The sequence below is a fragment of the Solanum stenotomum genome, chromosome 2 (genome assembly GCF_019186545.1).
Source record: "Solanum stenotomum isolate F172 chromosome 2, ASM1918654v1, whole genome shotgun sequence".
In the NCBI taxonomy this organism is placed as follows: Eukaryota; Viridiplantae; Streptophyta; class Magnoliopsida; order Solanales; family Solanaceae; genus Solanum; species Solanum stenotomum.
This window is the reverse complement of record NC_064283.1, coordinates 7524285-7544881: the sequence shown is the minus strand read 5'-3', so window position 1 is coordinate 7544881 and position 20597 is coordinate 7524285. Positions and strand designations below refer to the sequence as shown.

The following is a 20597-nucleotide window of genomic DNA, read 5'->3' as shown; positions in this document are numbered from 1 at the left end:
CCCTAACATAGTACAACTTAGATGCTAATACAATAGTTGTTGAATAAAATGGGCCCTAACATAATACAACTTAAATTACATTAAGAACAACTTTTTGGAGTTGTGTTCGTCCTTCACAACTCCCTCTTCTAAATAAGGGTAATATAAATATAAATATAAATAAATATGAATATATATCTGATTTTCTTTTATTGCCCATCCATGGAGGAAATTGTTTGTTTATAAAAGGGAACGAGTATTATTTAGAGATACAAAATTAGGAGTAAAATTACTCGTTTTAGAAGAATAACTTATTTTCCTTACCCTTCACGAGGTAGGAGTATAGTTTGCATATATTCTATCCTCCTCATGCCTTGTGAAATTTCACTTCTTGTTATTGGAGAAGAAAAAGAAAAACTAATATTTTTCAAAAAATAATAAGATTCTTTTTTTATAAAATATATGTAGTCCGATAAAAAATATATATACAATTAGATAAAAATATATAATTGACATATAAAAAACATACAATATGTTGTTGCATATCTAATAACTTTGATGACTATGAGTTTGGCAATAAGTTCAGAATCTATAAACTCTAAATTCTAACTTCTTTCTCTTAATTGAATATATATAAGCAAAGGAATCAGACACATTTCAACCAATTAAAATGTAAATATGATTAAATCAAATATTACAAGAATTAAAACTACTATTAGTATTTATCAAAAATCAAATGACTAGAAGTGTTATAAACCTATATAGAGGGACCTATATTTATTTTAATACAAGGTGTTATAAACTTTTATTGGCCTCCTCTTTAACGGATTCAACCAACTTCTTCTCTGAGATCTCTTCCGCTTTAAGCCCCACCTCTTGTACCTGCATTTAGACAAAATAATTTACGTATATTATTTATATTAGTTTATTTCCCAAAAAATAATATTTAGAAATAACTTAATTTTAAATATTTTATAATTTTATCGTCAGAGAAAATTAATCTTAAACTTTATGAAATTACATCATATAAATTGAAACAAAAAAGTGTTATGTATTGTTCTCTTAAACAAGATATTAACTAATACACGATTTTATTAAAATAGGTAGGATTATAAAAAGGAAAATTTGAAAAAAGAAAACATAATTTTCTTGGTTTTTTTTTTATATATCTTGTTGGACAAGGAGAAAGAAAATGCAATTCTAATATGGTAAGGAACTAGGAAAATTAGATTATAGTAGGATAAAAGTCTAATATTGAATAAGTCAAACGTGATGAACAATTTGTATTTGGTTATATTGAAGAAGATAAAGGTTAACAAAACCATGAATTTTCTATTAAAGCAATTTTATGTGATAGTTGTCTAAGTTTGATTCTTAATCCTTGATAGAAAGGAGATTTATGAAGAAATTTAAAAATAATATCAGTCCCAAGGATGATTATCTTTTTCTTTTTAAAGGTCAACAAACATTAATTTTAAATCGTGACTTTGACCAAATACAAATTGCTACTGATCCCTCGTTTCAAAGTTGCACTCTAGCTAGAAGTAACGTGGGATTAATTAATAATCAAGTGTGCAGGAAGCTGTTAATTAATTAACAAAGATTATCATTAAGAGAATAATTAATTAATCAAACCTTATCTTTCAAATCTTCAGCTGAATGAGCAACCTTGGCTGTTTTTTCTGAGAGATCTTTGAGTTGTTCTTTTGGCAAATCAACTTCTTCAACCAACTCTACGTCCTCCCCTTGGATCTATATATAAATATATATACAAATATAATTTCATTATTTTGCACCATTAGTGAAGAAACTCTTCAAATAAATTTAACGGATTAAAGTTTTATACATTGATCGTTGAAATATTTTAGCATTGCCATTTAACTCAAGTAATTGTGGCTTGATATAACTGGTCAAATGTATTGATCGTGAAAAAAATATGATATTATCTCTGTATATAATTAAAATAGTTAAACAATATATCTTGATAGAGGATTAATTTATTGAGAGGTAGATATGGTTAATTAGAAAAGGAAATCTTAAAAAGAAAGCAAATTTTCTTGGTTACGTTATTTGACTATTTCCTTTGAACAATTCAAGGAGAAAGCAAATTAATTAGTATGATAATCTTATGTTCAAGTCATAGTCGATGAACACTAGAAGAGTTTTTAATTTGTTTATATCGAAGATTAGGCTAATCAAATTATGAACTTTATTAATGCAATTGTTTGGTCAGACTGTGATAGTTGTATAATTAAGTTTGGCTCTTGGCTGGAAGAGAGATTAGAGGATGATTAATCCATATATCAAATCGATTACCGATTTTATTAACTAGGGATGATAGTATTTTTATCCTTAAATTCTTGATAAATTTTGATTCTAGTTTGACTCAACACATTTAACATTAAATTAATTAAATTTTATATTTTTATCTCCTTACGCAGAAAATATATTACATTTGACTATTCATAAAACTAAATTATTGTCAAGCGGTCAAATGAAGTAACAATACAAATTTAACATAATACACCAATAATTAAAATAATTAAATGATGGAATTGTTAACAATTATCGTAAATTTGTGAATATACACAAATATATGGTTATCATCAAAAGTACACAATTTTTAACTAATTGAAAGTTTAATGTGTTCTATATTTCTATATTATAAAGACTAAATCAGAATTCATCAATAAGTGTTATGGACTAAAGATAATTAATCTAAATTTCCAAAGTTATCTTTTTGAAATGTATAAGTCAATAATTGCTAGATCTAAAGAAATAAATTTTTAATTAGAACAAGAATTGAAACGTAGCTACTCCCCAAAAGTAAAAGATAAGAATAATTAATAAAGTTATAATTAGTGCTTGCACGCTAGGAATTAAAGGAGGTGTTTAATTAAATTAATTAAGAAATTAGTGGAGTAGTTAGAAAAACCTGATCAATGATATCTCCAGCAGCATGAGCAACCTCAGCTGTATCTTCTGAGAAATCTTCAACAGCTTTAAGAACATTTTTGAGTTGGCTTTCTGGTAAAACACTCCCAATATTTTCAGCTACTTCATCTATTTTCTCAGCCATCATCTCCACCCCATCTACCACTTCTTCTATTGTTTCTATTACATCTTCCACCTTATCTGTTCGACACCAGATATAATATAATTAAGTAAATAAAATATGTGTTATAATCGTTTATGTAATGTGTATACAACACAACATGATATATCGGAGAATATAATACAAGAGTGATCAGGAGGTATGTCGCGTGGGACATAATGTAATTAAGTAATTAGTATATAAAGTATTTTTCTCTTATAACTTAAACTTTTAAACGAGATATTCATCAAATTCGATATAAGTAGTAATAGTAAACTTTTTGGTTAGGAATGTTACTTTTGATTTGCAATAATGAACCCCATTTGAAGCGGAAGAATGGTAAAGCTATTGATAGTAGGATTCCTATAACCCAGCCATTCCTGCACCAATAAAAAAGAGTTTTTTTAAAAGTAATTATTAAAAGCCATTAATAGGTTTATTTGAGAAGTTGAATTATACTTTTATTTGTTTATTTAATATTTTTAGTAGAAGATGAGATCAGATCTGATAAATGTTAAACTTACAATGGATTTGAAGAGGGAGGAGTAGGCAAGGAACCATTGCAGCATACCACAAACTTCCTATAGGCAAAACAAATAAATTAAATGAGTACATAAAACTATCAACTTGGTGCGCAAAGCATTCTGCGTTCATGCAGGGTCAGAAATGGGCTGCACCCAAGGGGCATGATGTAGAATTGTAGAAAATCATTAATGATTGTTTCCACTACTTGAATTCGTTATTAATATGTCAGAGAAGAGAGACAACTTTACCGTTGCTCCAAAACAGATCGAGAAAGAAAGGGGGGAAAAACACAAGATTATGTGTACCTCTTAATTATATCACCATGTAGACGTCCTTTTTTGGAGGTGAAAAGTGGCAAGCTATGTTGTTGGCCTCCAAAGCATTTGAGATTAAGTTCTTTCAAGCTAAAACTACTATTAGAGCTATAATGGGACTTGCAGGCATTGTTCATACTTGTACAACTTTGCAAAATACTAATGGATTTTGTCATCGATATGTAATTATGGATCGAATAATATGTTGGTAATCAAGAGTTTTTATGTTTGGGTTTTTACAAAGAGAAGAAAACTTGATATATATAGAATACTTGAGAGTTGAGATTCAAGTCAATTGGCAAATTTATAATACTAGTAGTAATCTAGAAATTAATAGATTAATGTGCTATTCACGTGGAGGAAAGAACAAATCAACACACAAAGGATATTATATTAAAGAATTGAATTAATAATTAGTATAGATGTATAGGCATTAGGAGGAGAAAAAGAAAAGCAAAGTAACCAATATATTACAAGTTGTTTCATACTTAACTATTGTAATCAAATCTGGTCATCATGTTAATTTGGTGCAAATTTGACTAGTAGATAACTTCATTCTATGCACATTATTTTACGACGAAGGTACTAAGAAAGTTCTAAACCCATAAAAACAAGATAATAATGGTCAAATGTATGTCTATATAGAAGTTCAATGTTCAATTTGCCACTTTTTTTTTATTATTAAATTAATTAACTTACATATATTGACCGTGAAAAAACTTTTTAAATGTTATATACTGAAAATTGAATATGTTGTAATAATAAGCGACTTATTTTGTTTTATTGGATTCTTATTTCGTTCTTATAGTCAATTACAATTGTGTTTTTACACAATGAATAAAAGTCAAGACTTTTTTATTTGGTTAGAAATAAACAAAGTTATGTAAAGTCGTTGCATATATGTTTACCGTTCAAATTTCCCTTGCGTAATTAAAGAGTAAACCTGTTTTTTTAAAAATTTGATAAAAATAATTTAGCTCAAAACCATTTTTTTTTTAAAGAAAAGAAGGGATTCAACTTAAAAACACATTCTTCATTATAGTTTTAAAAACAGAAAATAGTTGTAGACACGTAATTTTTGATCGAATCTAAAATTTTATACCAGTTTTAGAGATTAAATATTATATAAATCTAAATTAAATATTTTGACCTTTATCTTATTCTATTAAGTTTATTTTAAATGTTTTGAAAACAACAAAAATAGAATCACATAGTAAGGTAAGTTTTATTTTCAATTGCTTACAAAGAATATATATATGTCCTTTTAGTTTAGATTTAATAAAGAGAAAATGGCCAAATGACCCTCCAATCTATTATCAGATTTTCAACTACAGACCTATTCTCCGCGGGAGTCCTATTACCCCCTTGAACTACTTTAAAATGGAATAAATAACCCCTTAAGTGTTGAGTTGGCATAGAGAGTATATCTCACTCTCTTTGAGAGAGTGAGTTGCCTATTTTTTTTTTTTAATTTTCGTTTTTTTCTATTTTTCTTTTTCTATCTCTTTCTTCTTATTTATCTATACAAGATTTTTCACCATTATCATTGTTGAAGCATTTTCAATGGATGTTTGAAATAAAAATTATCAACAACAAATGCATTTAATGAATAAATAATTTTTCAATAACCTTATTTAGGACATATCTAACAAATTAAATTTATTTATTTTTAAAAAACATACCCATTAATTATTATTTTTAAACTGATGGATTCAAGAGTAACAAAATTAAAGTGAAGTAATTGTATATTTAAAAAATATTTTCAAACTTAATAAAAGAAACTAAAACAAAACAATGTCTTCTACATTTTAAAAGAAGGATCCTACATGTTCTCCTAAAATTCATGAAGAATCAAAATCAAAAACTCAAATTATAAATTAATCATGAAAATTTTAGAGGGAGAAATAATAAAGAGTGGGGAAGAGAGAGAGGTTTCTCAAATTGGTCTTCTCATCCGCGATTATTTTGAGTTGTCGGCGAAATCTTCAAGGGATGAATCTGATCTCGAATGTTCATGACCTATTTAATGTGTATTTGAAATTGTCTAAGGAAGAAAATCAAACGAAATGTAAAACAATGTGAAAAATTGTTGAATTAGTTGGATGAAAGATCTGATTAATTAGGATCGCTATCTTCTAGACTCTTGAGATTTGGAGTAGATGAAAAGGTGAGTTGAATTTTCGTTTTTATAAAATGTTAGAGATATAGAAATTTATTGAGGTAAAAAATGATGTTTAGTGTAGTTAGGTTGAAGAAATGATTGGGGAAGAAAGAAAGAGGAAAGATGAGAACTTTTTTTTAAAAAAAAATCATTAAATGGTGAAATACACGTGTCAAGTACGTGTATTTCACCACAAGATAGATGCATGGTAATGATATTTCAAGGAGAAAATAATTCCATTTTAAAATAGCTCAGGGGGTAATAGGACCCCCGTAAAGTATAAGTGTGTAGTTGGAAATTCGGTTATAGATTGGGGGGTCATTTGGCCATTTTATCTTTAATAAATAAGCTAGGGTTTATTAATTATAGTTTCAGTTTAACTATTCAGCTTTTCTTATATTCTATTTAAAATAATTAATTTAATTTATTTTTATATATATTTAATGTTTTTTTTAAATAATAATAAAACTACCTATTCCCATACCCACCTGCACGTTACCCACACCCCCAATTTTCCTCCCATTCACTCAGCCCACTACCCCAACGTCTACACACACTACTACAACACAACATACAATACTTTATACCCCTATAAAACAATACACACGACACACACAGAGGCACAACACCAAAAGAATAAAAAAAATCCAAAAAATAACACTACCCACTTCCCCGGACAAAAAAGAAACCCAAAAATCCCACAACCCAAAAACAAAAACACACGAGCAAACAAAAAAAAAACTTTCACATCTCTTTTATTTTCATTTAAAAATACATCAAATTCATCCAGATCCTTTTTTTCTTTCTCATTTCTTTCATATAAATACAACACATATACCACTACATACAATCTGCAAAAAGGTTTGTGGATGTTCTAATCGAAGTTCGATGAAGATTTTATGGTACTTATTCTCTTTATTTAAGGTTCAACTTTGTCTTATCTCTTTAATTTAATCATGGAATTTAATGTAATTTTATGATAAGTTTTCTTATATTTTGTGTTATTCATAATTTGATTGAAATGAATAATTTGTTAGTCGTTATATCTCTGTTTAATGAATGAAGTTAACTTTAATCGGTGATTATTTTATTTATTTTTATTCGTGAGTTGTGATCTCTTAAAAATGAATGGGTCGTAACATTGTTCTTGTCTTGATTTAGATGATAATGATAAAGTACGTATAGTTAGGCTAAAAAACAAATAAATAAATAAATTATTGTTATTTTAATTTAACAAAAANTAAAAAATGATGTTTAGTGTAGTTAGGTTGAAGAAATGATTGGGGAAGAAAGAAAGAGGAAGGATGAGAACTTTTTTTAAAACAAAAAATCATTAAATGGTGAAATACACGTGTCAAGTACGTGTATTTCACCACAAGACAGATGCATGGTAATGACATTTCAGGGAGAAGATAATTTCATTTTAAAATAGCTCAAGGGGTAATAGCACCCTCGTAAAGTATAAGTGTGTAGTTGGAAATTCGGTTATAGATTGGGGGGTCATTTGGCCATTTTATCTTTAATAAATAAGCTAGGATTTATTAATTATAGTTTTAGATTAACTATTCAGCTTTTCTTATATTCTATTTAAAATAATTAATTTAATTTATTTTTAAATATATTTAATGTTTTTTTTAAATAATAATAAAACTACCTATTCCCATACCCACCTGCACGTTACCCACACCCCCAATTTTCCTCCCATTCACTCACCCCACTACCCCAACGCCTACACACACTACTACAGCACAGCATACAATACTTCATACCCCTATAAAACAATACACACGACACACAGAGGCACAACACCAAAAGAATAAAAAAAAAAAAAAAGGAAAAAAGATCCAAAAAATAACACTACCCACTTCCCCGGACAAAAAAGAAACCCAAAAATCCCACAACCCAAAAACAAAAACACACAAGCAAACAAAAAAAAAACCTTCACATCTCTTTTATTTTCATTTAAAAATACATCAAATTCATCCAGATCCTTTTTTTCTTTCTCATTTCGTTCATATAAATACAACACATATACCACAACATACAATCTGCAAAAAGGTTCGTGGATGTTCTAATCGAAGTTCGATCAAGATTTTACGGTACTTATTCTCTTTATTTAAGGTTAAACTTTGTCTTATCTCGTTAATTTAATCATGGAATTTAATGTAATTTTATGATAAGTTTTCTTATATTTTGTGTTATTCATAATTTGATTGAAATGAATAATTTGTTAGCCATTATATCTCTGTTTAATGAATGAAGTTAACTTTAATCGGTGATTATTTTATTTATTTTTATTCGTGAGTTGTGATCTCTTAAAAATGAATGGGTCGTAACATTGTTCTTGTCTTGATTTAGATGATAATGATAAAGTACGTATAGTTAGGCTAAAAAACAAATAAATAAATAAATTATTGTTATTTTAATTTAACAAACAAAAAATGAGATTTATTTTTAACAATCCGTTATTGTTTTGTTTGAGTAGAAAGTGTATACTTAATGTTGATGTTAATTTTACGAGTAATAAAGATATAAAAATAAAAAGATATGAATATGATCCAAAATATTATCCTAGAATTTTAGTATTTTATTTTATTTGATTTTTCTTTATAAAGACTAAGTATTTTCTTTTAGCATTAGACAAACTTTTAGGTACGTTAAAAATATTTGTTTCGGTTAAGAATGTAGTTGCACATCTTTTTTGAGACATTAAAAAAAATCAAGGATGCGGTGACGCATCTTGTTCAATAATATAATTAAATTTTATTAATTTAAAGTAGAGACTTATAGAAAAAATAGATTATTAGGTGTGATGCAAAGAAGACAGTTATGTCTCTAAATGTTAAGATCAAGAATGCGTTACGCATCTAAGTTGAGACCCAATAAAGTTCAACAATTGAAAAATAAGCAAATCACGGCCTGTAAAAATATATCCAAATATAATTTTAAAATAAATATAAGTCAATAAAAGTGATTGTGCTAGAACCATGGGATTCGAGGGATGCCTAATACCTTCCCCTCGGTCAACAGAATTCCTTACCTGAATTTCTGGTTCGCAGACCAAATTAAAGAGTCATTTCCTTTTGATTAGGGATTTAAAAAAGGTGACTTGGAATACCATAACTCAATTCTAACTGGCGACTCTGAAACAAATAAAATGATCCCTTAATCAATACCGTTACTTAAATTGAAAAGACCCTATCCGCTGTGCGCGAAAAAGGGGTGTGACAATAGTTATATTTATCTCTGTAATTTTAAAAAAGGGTTACAATCTTAAACTTTAGAGGTTAGTTTTTTCGTTTTCTTTTATCTACCAAAAGTCAATGGCCAAAAATTGCATTTTCTTGATTATTGGAGTGTGGACACAGTTTATGGAATAATTTTGCTAAAAAATAAGTACAACTATCACATCAAAATGGTCCTAAAATGCATAAATGATACTACTATTTACAAAACAACTTATCGATAATTTTAAAGTAATGACAGAAGAGAAAAAGTACGCCTAAGGGTTGGGTTGGTTGGGTGAGTGGTTTCTCATATAAGAGACTTGGGATTGATTTTTCTCACCATCAACCTTCTTAGTCAAAGTTTGTCGCTGTGGTCTTTTCTGATATGGTTCACGTCTTTTATGTGGTTTGCGAGTTATTACATATGGGTAGATTTATCTTATGCACATCCAAATAATAGCGACTACAGATTTCTTGGATAAAAAAAAACATGAGAGAAAATGTAGTACACAATTTGGATTCAATAACTTGTCTTAACATCTTAACAATAAGAGGTTTGAAAACCTTTGAAATCGAGCAAGCTCTCTACATATGCTTCATTAGTGGTGTACTTTTTATAAATATAATCCATATATCGGTGGGTCATGGGTGATTTATAAAACTGGTCATATTGTAAATGAGTGATCTTGAACTTTTGATCCTTCTTACCTCATAAGCGAATTTTAACTAGAGCAACTTTCACATATAGCAAATACAAAAATTATATTTGTATGTTATAACTATAGTTTGCATAATTGCGCTCCATAGCAAACATAAATATGTATATTTCGCTATACATATACAAAAGAAAGCAGTTGTATAATTTCGCTATACATATACAAAAGAAAACAGTCGTATAATTTCGCTATACATATACAAAAGAAAGCAGTTGTATAATTTGTTTTAGTATACATATACAAAAGATCAATTGTATAATCTGTGTTTATATAAAGCGAGAAAGAGAGAAAGACAAAAGAAAACTGGGCAGGGGAAGATCGTATTTGTATAATCATAAGTGTATAGGACAAAAATATATGTATTTGTATTTGTATATACAATTTTCTCTCGCTTTATACAAATACAATGTATACATTTGTGTTTATATAAAGTGAGAGAGGTGAGTGAGCGAGCGAGATCTGGAAGAGTGGCGAGCGAGATCTGGGAGAGGGGAGAGAGGGGAACAAAAATATATGTATATATACAATTTTCTCTCGCTTTATACAAACACAAACGCATTTTATACATTTGCGTTTTTGTATAAAGTGAGAGAGGCGAGTGAGCGAGCGAGATCTGGGAGAGTGGCGAGCGAGATATGGAAGAGGGGAGAGAGAGGAACGAAAATATATGTATATATACAATTTTCTCTCACTTTATACAAACACAAACGCATTTTATATATTTGCATTTGTATAAAAAGCGAGAGAGGCAAGGAAGAGAATGATAGTGGCTAGCGAGATTCATTAGGAGATAGGCGAAATAGCAACAGTTTGCTATGAGATACAATTAAATCAAACTATATTTATAGCATTTAATTTAAATTAATAATTTGCTATTATATACCATTTTCCCTTTTAACTATTGATCGTGAATGCTGGCCCATAACGCAAGCAGAACATATAAAAAAATTCATGACCACCCATTTCCATTGTCATTAGCTGTAATTCCCTGTAACTTGGAGTCATGAGATTGGGGCAATTGGGCCACACACAACGGCTACATGATTAAATAGTTCATATCCATGCTCATGGTCCAAAGATTCCTCTAATCGCAAACAATAGTAACAAAATCTCTACCAAAGTATTCACAACTTCTTGCCTTTAGATTGACTTAAAAAAAGTAATTTTTAAATCAAAAAAATAAAAAGTCAAACTTAAATGACTTGTAAGTTAATAAAATAAAAAGAAAGGGGAGTCCTACTTTTGGTTTTAAACCTTTTTAAAGTTATTTTAAACTTATTTTAAACCTTGTCAAACACTTCCAAAAACTAAAAATGACTTTAATCAAATTACTTAACTACACTCCTTTACTTACCTTAATATCCATTTATCCCTACTTATTTCAAAATTTTCAAAAATCCCTTATTTACCTATGTATCCCGCATGTGTCCCGTGCACAACGCTATGTATCCCACTATATGGAATGTATCAAACGCTATGTATCCTGTGCACAACGCTATGTATCCCGCTAAGTGAAATGTATCAAACCTAATGTATCCCGTGCACAACGCTATGTATCCCGCTATGTGGAATGTATCAAATCTAATGTATCCCGTGCACAACACTATGTATCCCGCAAACATCATTTTTAAGGAATTTTTGGTAAATAGAAAACTAGAAGGGATAAGATGTTATTTAGTACTTATAATATGTGGCTTCTATAATTTATTCAAAATAAGTTTGACCAACTTTTAAAGCAATTCAAACAGACTCTTAATTTTTTACTCTTATCCTTTTTGGATGACAATGGGAAATCCGTAGTTGCTATCATTTGGATGTGCATAGGGTAAAACCTTCGCTCCTATGCAATATCTCGCAAACCACACAAGATAGTTACAAGCACTAGACAAGTCCAGTGCGATGAGCTCAATCCAGAAGGCAAACTCCTTGCTTTCCCTGGCAAAAAGGTTTCAAACTTGAGACTTCCAACATGAAAATTCCAAGCCCAAATCACTGGGCCAATATAGAAAAACTTAACTTTAAGTTAGACATAATAGGAGTGGGAGCATAATTTTACAAGTCAGCTACTAACTATTTTAATCTCTATGTAATTGCCACTTAGCTGATATACATATTATATATTTATTATTAGTTTAAACAAAATTCTTCAATATTTATGGTCAACTTGTTTTGGAGTTTGAGACCATAAAAGAAAATAAAAATTATATACATTTATAACTTCATACGCAAATATTTCTAACTTTGATCGCATATATATGTCTGAATTTGTTACAAAAATTTATAAATTTCGACTATGTCTTAAATAGAGGTTCCAAAATCGGCTTAATTGCTCAGTTCACCTAACACTTCCCAATTCATCTTGCCTTGTCCCAAATTGACCCCAAAATAGGGAGGGTGAATTATAAGTTTATAACACTTTCATCCACTTAAATATTTTTTACTGGCCTAAATTTGATAATTTACCCATTCAATACTAGTAAATCTTTAAACTAATCCAAATTTTAGCTCCCATTTTTCACAAAACCTAGAGAGAAACTACCAATAATATAACGTCCTTTGTGTCTCAAGAATATTGCCTTTAGCAAAAGCATAAAACTCAATATTATTAATTAACAAAATAAGAAGGAAAAGTATAGAGAAATTGATTGGACAAAACAAAATTAATACTAGTAGTGATTGAGATTTAATAACCATTATTTGTTCCACGCTTAGGAAATCGACAGATACCCACTACCCTGATATATAATATGATAATTAATTATTCGTTTGCAAATAACCTTACTTATTCTAATTATGGTACCATCTTGATGTTGATTTATCACCTAAGCCGCCAAAATCATGTTTCATATGTATCGCTCAACATTTTGACTTATGACTCTACAATTAACTTGTTTAATGAAATGATTCTGTTATCGTAGGCTACTTACCATTTATTTCTAGTTACCAATTAACGCTATAGTTACCTGCAATCACCTTTTAATGACTTGATCGCGTAAACATCTTTAATACCATAACCATATAACTCTTTATACCATACTTGAACGGTTTAAACCATTGTATACTAGAAAATTGACTAGCTGAATACAATATGGTTACAAAATATTAATACTAATTAGGTTCAAGGGTCAAATAATCTCGTGGAATTTAGCTTAAGTTTATAGTATACTACACTATCTGTCATTATGTTTGACAACTAATTAAACGCTTATTATATAATTCACTCTAGTTTTTCTTCACATCAATGTTTCTCAATTATTCATGGAAAAAATAAAATATTCCAAGAAAGCCATCAACCTCACATATTCAATTGAAATGAAAATGAAAGCCCTCTAAAAAGTCTTTATTCAAAACTTTGGAAAATAACAGGCTAATTATACTTCTCCACCTTATTGACAAGAATCTCAATGACTAATCACCTAAATCATCTTAACTTCATTATAGTTTTTCCAAGATCAAGACACAATTTTTATCTATCAAATGGCCATGATGAACACCAGAAAGTTATTTCAAATAATAACAAACCAATCTGCAGATTGTATCTATGTTTGTGATTCAACATGTCCTTATGCTTGTTATCCATATGTAGATTCAGATTATTACATACCTCCACCACCACCTCCGTCGTCGTGGCTGCAGCCTCAGTTAAGTAGCAAACATCATCAGAACATATCACCTTATGTGATAATATCTGTTGCCTTGTTTGCTAGTTTGTTCATTCTTGTCAGCTACTATTTGATCATTGTCAAGAATTGCTTCAACTGGAACAGGAGAAGTACCCCACCAACACAAGATGAAGAATTTTTCGACGAAAATCGAGCTCCTGTTATTGATCATCCCATTTGGTACATCAACACTATGGGTCTTCAGCCATCTGTTATTAATAAGATTACTATTTTCAAGTATAAAATAGGGGATGGTATGGTTGAAGGAACAAATTGCTCTGTTTGCTTGAATGAATTTCAAGATGATGAGTCTCTTAGATTACTCCCAAATTGTAAACATGCCTTTCACATCTATTGTATAGATACATGGCTAAGATCACACATAAATTGCCCTTTGTGTCGTTCAGGCATTTTATCAAACAGTTTGAATGCACCTGCTTTGGTTCCAATCGAGCTGAATTTAGGTGCTGATTTGAGTGCCAATGAAGAAAGGGTACTGGAAAATGATGAACAGAGGGAAGTGAATAGTAACAATGAGGTAGTTATTGGCGAGAATGGGGTTAATCAAGTTGAGAGAGGTTGTGGAGATGGGGGGGAAGTACAATCAATGAGGAGATCAGTTTCAGTGGATTCATCAATTAGTTCAAGTAGAGGGCTTGATAGTATGTTTGTGTTGTCAGGAGGACAAGCTGTTGGTGAAAATTCAAGATCAACTCTGCATAAAGAAGAAGCTGTTTTGATGAAGAGATCATTTTCTTATGGTGGTAGGTCCTTTTTCTCAAGACATAATCGTAGTCGAAGTTCAGTGCTTCCATTGTGAAACACCCTCCTAAGTTCCTTTCAGAAAACATAGCTCCTTGGACTCTTCTTAAAAGTCATTTGGTGCATAGATCCTTCGACGATTAACAGTGAATAACGTCATTGTTAGGTTTCAAAGAGGATCCTTCCATTCTCATCATTGTATATTCATTCATACAGACAATTTTTTATTCGCTAGCTAATTACAGAAACAAAAGTTCTTCGTCTTTGTCCCAAGTGTGAAAATCACTCACATGGTTCTTTTCCTTGTTATATTCGAATAAATGTTCAACTTTTATTTTAATTCTTCTTCTCTCAAGATCATCTGATCGTGTTCAGTAACCTGCAAAATGGTTCGGATAATGAAAGTTCATTAACCTTATGCTAATTTTCTAATTTATATGTTCAAAATCTACGTAGTTAGAAACTCAAAATAGTGTCTGCATCGCCTATCCTCAGATGGTGATGTTTTTTTGGTACTTTCAGAGTTCAGACTGTCTGAGGGAAATATTGGATTCTACAGAGAATGCTTTAGTTAGAAGACGAATAATTCTTCAGAGACCGGTTGCTTATAGGTTTGATTACAAGATTCGTCCACTGAAGCTGCCCTTGGACTCAAAGAAATGCAGACTTATTCGTTACTATTAGGGGCGTATAAAATCGAACCGAAAATCGAATCAAATCGTAAATTGAGTCAACCTGAAAAAAAAACTCGACTAATGGCTTGGTTTGACTTGGTTTGGTTTTGCAAAAAAAAATCCGACTATATTTGGGTTGATTTGGTTTTAACTAAAAAAAATCAACCCGAGACCAAACCAACCCGACATTATATATATAATTTTAAAATTTTATTTTATACATAAAAATATTTACTTTGATATAATTTTTAAATATTTCTTATACTTTTTCATAGTTTTTATCTTTTAATATATTATTTCAAGTTTGAAACTTAGAATTATGAATGAGCCAATAAAGATTATAGTCAACAAATGTTGGTATTATAATAAAGCTTGAATCAAAATCAAATCTATACTAATGCAAAAAGAAAATCAATTCAACACTAAGAATGACAATAATATTGAATATTTGTTCTTTAGTTTTACATTGATTTAGACAATTAAAATACATAATTTAATTTTAATTTCCTTCAATATTTAGTCATGTAACTAAAACTTGTTAAACTTAATCTTAGCATGATTTAGTACTTTTAAATTATGATAATTTTCATTATGACTTGTTAATTTGCAACATTTATTTTACGCGATTTCATTATTATTATTTTTGTTGAATATTTTAGTGTCATTAATCATATCATATTGTGTTATATTTTAAGAAACATCTTAGATAGTTGTATTTTAATAGGACTAAAAAAATAATTGAAGTACAAGTAAATTATATATTTGTATGAATACTTTACTGAAAAAGCCCGAAACAATCCAAAAAAACCCGAGAAAACCCAACATAAATGGTTTGATTTGATATTTGAAAAACCCGTACCCCTAGTTACTGTCAATACAAAATCAACCTGACATTGCAAGACAGCTCTTTAGTCTAATCTTTTCCCCACCGACTAAGTGGATTGGATTGGGTAAAAGAAGTTAAATTACAACATGTTTCCAAGCATGAGTCACTTTCATGAACATGTAGCCCATAAAACCCCTGCAATATTTGCTAATGATAGGACAAACTTATAATCTAAAACAGGAATAGGCCTCCAAAAGCCACTGATGCACATTTCATGCAAGAAGAATGCCACAACTTCTTTTACAGGGCTCAAGTGCCAGTATCTCTTCAATGGTAAGTTTTTCAGTAGTCTTCTCTCATGCTTTCTGGTTTCCTCTTAGCATGCATTGCAAGACGAGCATCTCTCTCCCGCTCAAATTCTCGGTAATCAGCACGCTCTAAGAAACCAACCCTATCTAGATACTGATTGGAACTCTTCTTGTAAGCATCCAGCTCTTCTTCCATCCCTCTATTTTCTCCCTTGAATCCCTCCCAGTCTTTCTTTGTCTTATCAAGTACACTAAGTTTCTGCTTCTTTTTTATTTGTTCAAGGATAATATCAACAGCAGAGGCAGGTGGTGCTGGGCCTTTGCCTTTATCAGATGCTTCTGCAGAATTGGCGTCAACGTATTTCTTTATTTCAACATCTTCACCAGCAAAATCTCGTACCTCAGTAATCTATAAAATTAGAATAGGTGTAAGGAATGTGCAAAGGGGCAACAACAAATCTGAGAAGCATATGCACATCTTGAGTGAGATATTATTAAATCTAGAAGTTCCCATGATGTGGTTCAGATGGACAATTGATTGTAACCATTCCACAAATTTTCTCAACCTCTTCTCCTTTATCACAACCTCGTCTCCTAATAATAATAACTATCAAACGTACAGGTTAAACAGTACCAAGACCACAAAAGTGACAGCAACTACTTTCTTTCTATTTTATTTTTTTTGGGGTGTGTGGTGTGTGTGTTGGACAGTAGTTACTTAAGTGACAACGGTGTCAAGCATTTCACTCATACAGAAAAGAAAAAGAAGTCTATATGCAAAAATATGAACTCTTCACCAGGTTGTTATTTCAAGTATAAAGAAAGTGAATCACAATCCATTTACAGCCAAAAGAGCTCTATACACCTGCATTCTATGAGTATATAACCAATTCTTCAGCTACAAAAATGAAAAGCTAGTAGTCCACAGAAGTATCATGGAGCAAGCAAAAATAGACTTACCACTTTACCCCGGCCTGCAGAGGCAGCAGCTGTGGCAGCCTCCTTTACTGCAGAGAGAGCAGCAGCAGCCAGCTTCTTTGACTCCTCGCTAGTATCATTTTGAGTAGTTCCAAGGCATTTCTCTGGTGTGCTTCTTGCAGGCTCTAATGTCTTCTTTTGGGACAATCCCAGTACTGTCATCCAACTCTGTTGAGAATGCAACACCACAAATCTGAGTAACAACGTGGGCATCTCATACAATTTGTATAGTAGAGTAGAGGTCTTTATACTCACAGAAGATGACGATTTTGACGAACTTTTTGAGGAAGCTTTATTTGAAGCTAAGGTAGGCTTGTTTATTATGGAGTACAGGGTCCTCGTAGACACTCCTTTGTTCATTTGCTCCCAAACAGCATCCACCCGAGCTTTCCTTTCTGGAAACAGAAGCATACAGGTGAAAACATTGTTCTTGTGATCCTGGTCTCTTGGAAAAACAATAATGAATATAATTGGAGGACAATAACATGAATGGAAGGAGCATTGATGTCTCCTACCAATTTCTTCAGGCTGCATCTGCATGTTAGGAAGGCATGCAGTATCTTGTTTGGGCATCGTTTGGAACCCATTGACATTCTCTAAATTATCTGAATCATGAAGAAACAAGAAATTTTCTCCAGATGTCAGCAGTACAGAATGAAAGAGCTAGACTTAGGCCTAATCTGTGACTTCAATATCTCAAAACAAGTTTAGCATCAAGATGTTAAATGGAATACAACTAGGAGACAAACATGAATTGAAGCTCGAGAAAATTACGAAAATTCTAAAGATGAAATGTCAAAGGCCATGCCCCTGTTAGAAAATAGTTGATAGAATTGATAAGAGGGAGAGGACAAGTACATTAAATAAAAGAACTCAACTTTGAACAAGCTGGGCTTCTGCAGTCAATTCAGCCATATTGCTTAACCTGTTCAATCAATTCATAAACCATAAGAACCGCATCAAATTACCTTCTAGGATAAAATTGAACAGGAGAGAGGAAGGGGAAGGAAGAATAATAGGAGAAAACACGTTTTCAACTATGAAGGAGAGAAAACATATCTTCATCGAGAAAAAAATAGCCAAATTCCCAGTCAGAAAAACTTATATCTCATGCAATTCGTTAAGACATAACAACAACCTAAAGTCCTAACTGCAGCAACCTTGTACTTTGTTTCATAATGTTAAATCCCTTTAAAAACTTTTTAAGGGATTCCACACCCCAAATAACTTGATATGGCAGAGATATAGAATGAGATGAAAACGAGTTAAGGGAGAAAAAAGAGAAGAACAAAGAACAACTAGATAAAAACAGAGATCGTTCCAGTAACACAAAGATCACAATCAGCCACTTCAAAATAACTATAACCTAGGTGAACATTGGTTACAATCATCAACTGCAGGTTGATTTATCATTATAAGGGACATAAATGACAATGTTGCCGCCTTGATTGAAGCTAATAATGTACTGATGTTGTACTTGACCTCGTAAAATGGGTCAATTTCACTTACTATAGATTCCGTTGGTAAAATGGAGAAAGAAGAAACAGTGGGCACATGAACTTAGAGATACCAAGTACTTGGTGTTTAAAAGGTAGGGGACATTTTATCTATCATGACTCATATGGCTTGATAGTTAAAGTCAAGTTAACAATAATACACAAGCAAATCATGAAATTCAAGGCAATATGCCCATCACAAATGAAAAAAATAAGAGCAAGAAACGAGGTTGCGCAACTCTCTTATTGGGAAAAAAATAGCAGTTTATTAGAATCATAAACTACTGGGGAGTAAGCTCCATAAGACTTCAGCCTCATGGACATCCTGGAGCATTTAAAGCCTGCTTCACACGCGGGAGAACCCTGACGTGATTCCTAACTTTGCCTTCAAACCACTGCGGGTATGTACCAAAAGATCCAAAGACTTCAACAGGGGCACCAAACTTAATAATGATTCAAACACAAGCCTTTCCATTGCATTCATTAAATCAGCATTCCGGATATCAAGTTTACATTACACTAATAACGCGAACATCTATTCAACGAAGTTAAATGACTTATTTTCCAGAAGATAGCACATGAACAACCCAGCACATTACAACATCCACCCATAAATTTAAAAAACCAACATTCCAGCAGAATGTACAGCAAAAGGTTAGCAGAGAAAACATAAATTCAATTTTCTACAATAAACATTTATTTATCAACTCCAATACAAAGATCATAGCTTTATTAACATCACAAGCTTTAAAAGTCATGTCAATACATGAATAGAAAGTCAGAAACCCTAAGACTTATATCAAAACTATACAAAAAAGGATTAAAGCGAAAAAAGCTGAATTCAAACAAAATTAATGCAAATTCATTCAAGAAATCTTACGCGACAAGTCTTTGAGAGAGAAAAGGGACCTCGAAGAAGTCGTATAGTAGCAAGGAGAACGAAGGTGTAAGCTTTTAACTCGCCGAGTTATCGCCGATCTTTCTATTTATATAAAGCTCAAAAGGTCTGTCGAACCGAACCGGGATTTCCAGTGACGAAATCGGTTAATTTTGGAAATTTGGGCTGCATTGACAGTCGGCCCAATAAAATACATATCATTAGCCCAATATCTCAATTTCCCTTGAATATTATCTTAGGAAGAGTCCAGCCCAATAGCATTTGGGTATCTGTTATCAAGGCCCACATAATTAGGCCTGGTGGATTTAACTTGGTTTAACTTCAGATAATTTGACATATTCTTTTCAGGATTAAACTACCTTATTAGACATACATCACTACTATATATACTAATATTATCTTTACTTTTAAACAATTACATATATTACCATTTTTAGTATTTTATACCATATATTAATATATTATTTGAAAATACTATTAGATACCCACATCCCTTAAAACTATTATTGATTAATTATCTGCTTAAATAACCCTTTCACTCCAAATCAATCACTATCTCTTAATTTTCCCCTCCCATGTTTATCACTCAATTATGTCTCCTCCTTTTTTATTCAAGAATTTCACCTTACAATTTCATTTTAACAACAGTTAATCTACTCTCTTATTCTCAAGATATCATCACCACAAATTCTACTGAACCCAAATATCATTTTGTATTGTTCATTTATCACGAGTTCCAATCACAGTAACTGCTACAGAGAAAACTTTCAATTCATAATGGGTCTTGATTGTTTGTCTCCGAAAGAAATAGATCTTAGTTTTGATTATGTTATGCCACAGTGCAAAAGGATCAAAGGGAATATTGTAGAGAGTTTTTGTTTGCTGGTGTTCTTCTAAGACTTTCTTTGGTTACTGTGATATGGATGTGGTAGTACCAACATTACTTTGATATAGCCCTTGAAACATGTGTATCCAAT

The 20597-nt window shown here is 31.0% G+C and overlaps 3 protein-coding genes across 5 annotated transcripts; 1 reads left to right on the top strand and 2 right to left on the bottom strand.

The window, feature by feature from the left end:
* Positions 1-678: 678 nt before the first annotated feature.
* On the bottom strand, positions 679-4143 carry LOC125856566 (uncharacterized). The gene is made up of 6 exons (XM_049536143.1): positions 3904-4143; positions 3598-3654; positions 3371-3453; positions 2915-3114; positions 1615-1731; positions 679-861 (listed from the first exon to the last, which is right to left on the bottom strand). The coding sequence occupies exons 1-6, from the start codon at positions 4086-4088 to the stop codon at positions 775-777; spliced, it is 729 nt and encodes a 242-aa protein (XP_049392100.1). The 5' UTR covers positions 4089-4143; the 3' UTR covers positions 679-774.
* Positions 4144-13473: 9330 nt separating this feature from the next.
* On the top strand, positions 13474-14576 carry LOC125856562 (RING-H2 finger protein ATL54-like). Its single transcript, XM_049536135.1, has one exon. The coding sequence runs from the start codon at positions 13494-13496 to the stop codon at positions 14496-14498; it is 1005 nt and encodes a 334-aa protein (XP_049392092.1). The 5' UTR covers positions 13474-13493; the 3' UTR covers positions 14499-14576.
* Positions 14577-16093: 1517 nt separating this feature from the next.
* Positions 16094-19688, bottom strand: LOC125856565 (uncharacterized). 3 transcript variants are annotated; one of them, XM_049536140.1, is made up of 6 exons: positions 19603-19688; positions 18105-18151; positions 17742-17831; positions 17482-17621; positions 17209-17394; positions 16094-16657 (listed from the first exon to the last, which is right to left on the bottom strand). In XM_049536140.1, the coding sequence occupies exons 2-6, from the start codon at positions 18139-18141 to the stop codon at positions 16283-16285; spliced, it is 828 nt and encodes a 275-aa protein (XP_049392097.1). In that variant the 5' UTR covers positions 18142-18151; positions 19603-19688; the 3' UTR covers positions 16094-16282. The 3 variants fall into 3 exon arrangements, with proteins under 3 accessions (XP_049392097.1, XP_049392098.1, XP_049392099.1); XM_049536141.1 differs by having other exon boundaries at positions 18085-18151; positions 19603-19620; XM_049536142.1 differs by lacking the exon at positions 19603-19688 and having other exon boundaries at positions 17742-17833; positions 18106-18151.
* Between the last annotated feature and the right edge of the window lie 909 nt (positions 19689-20597).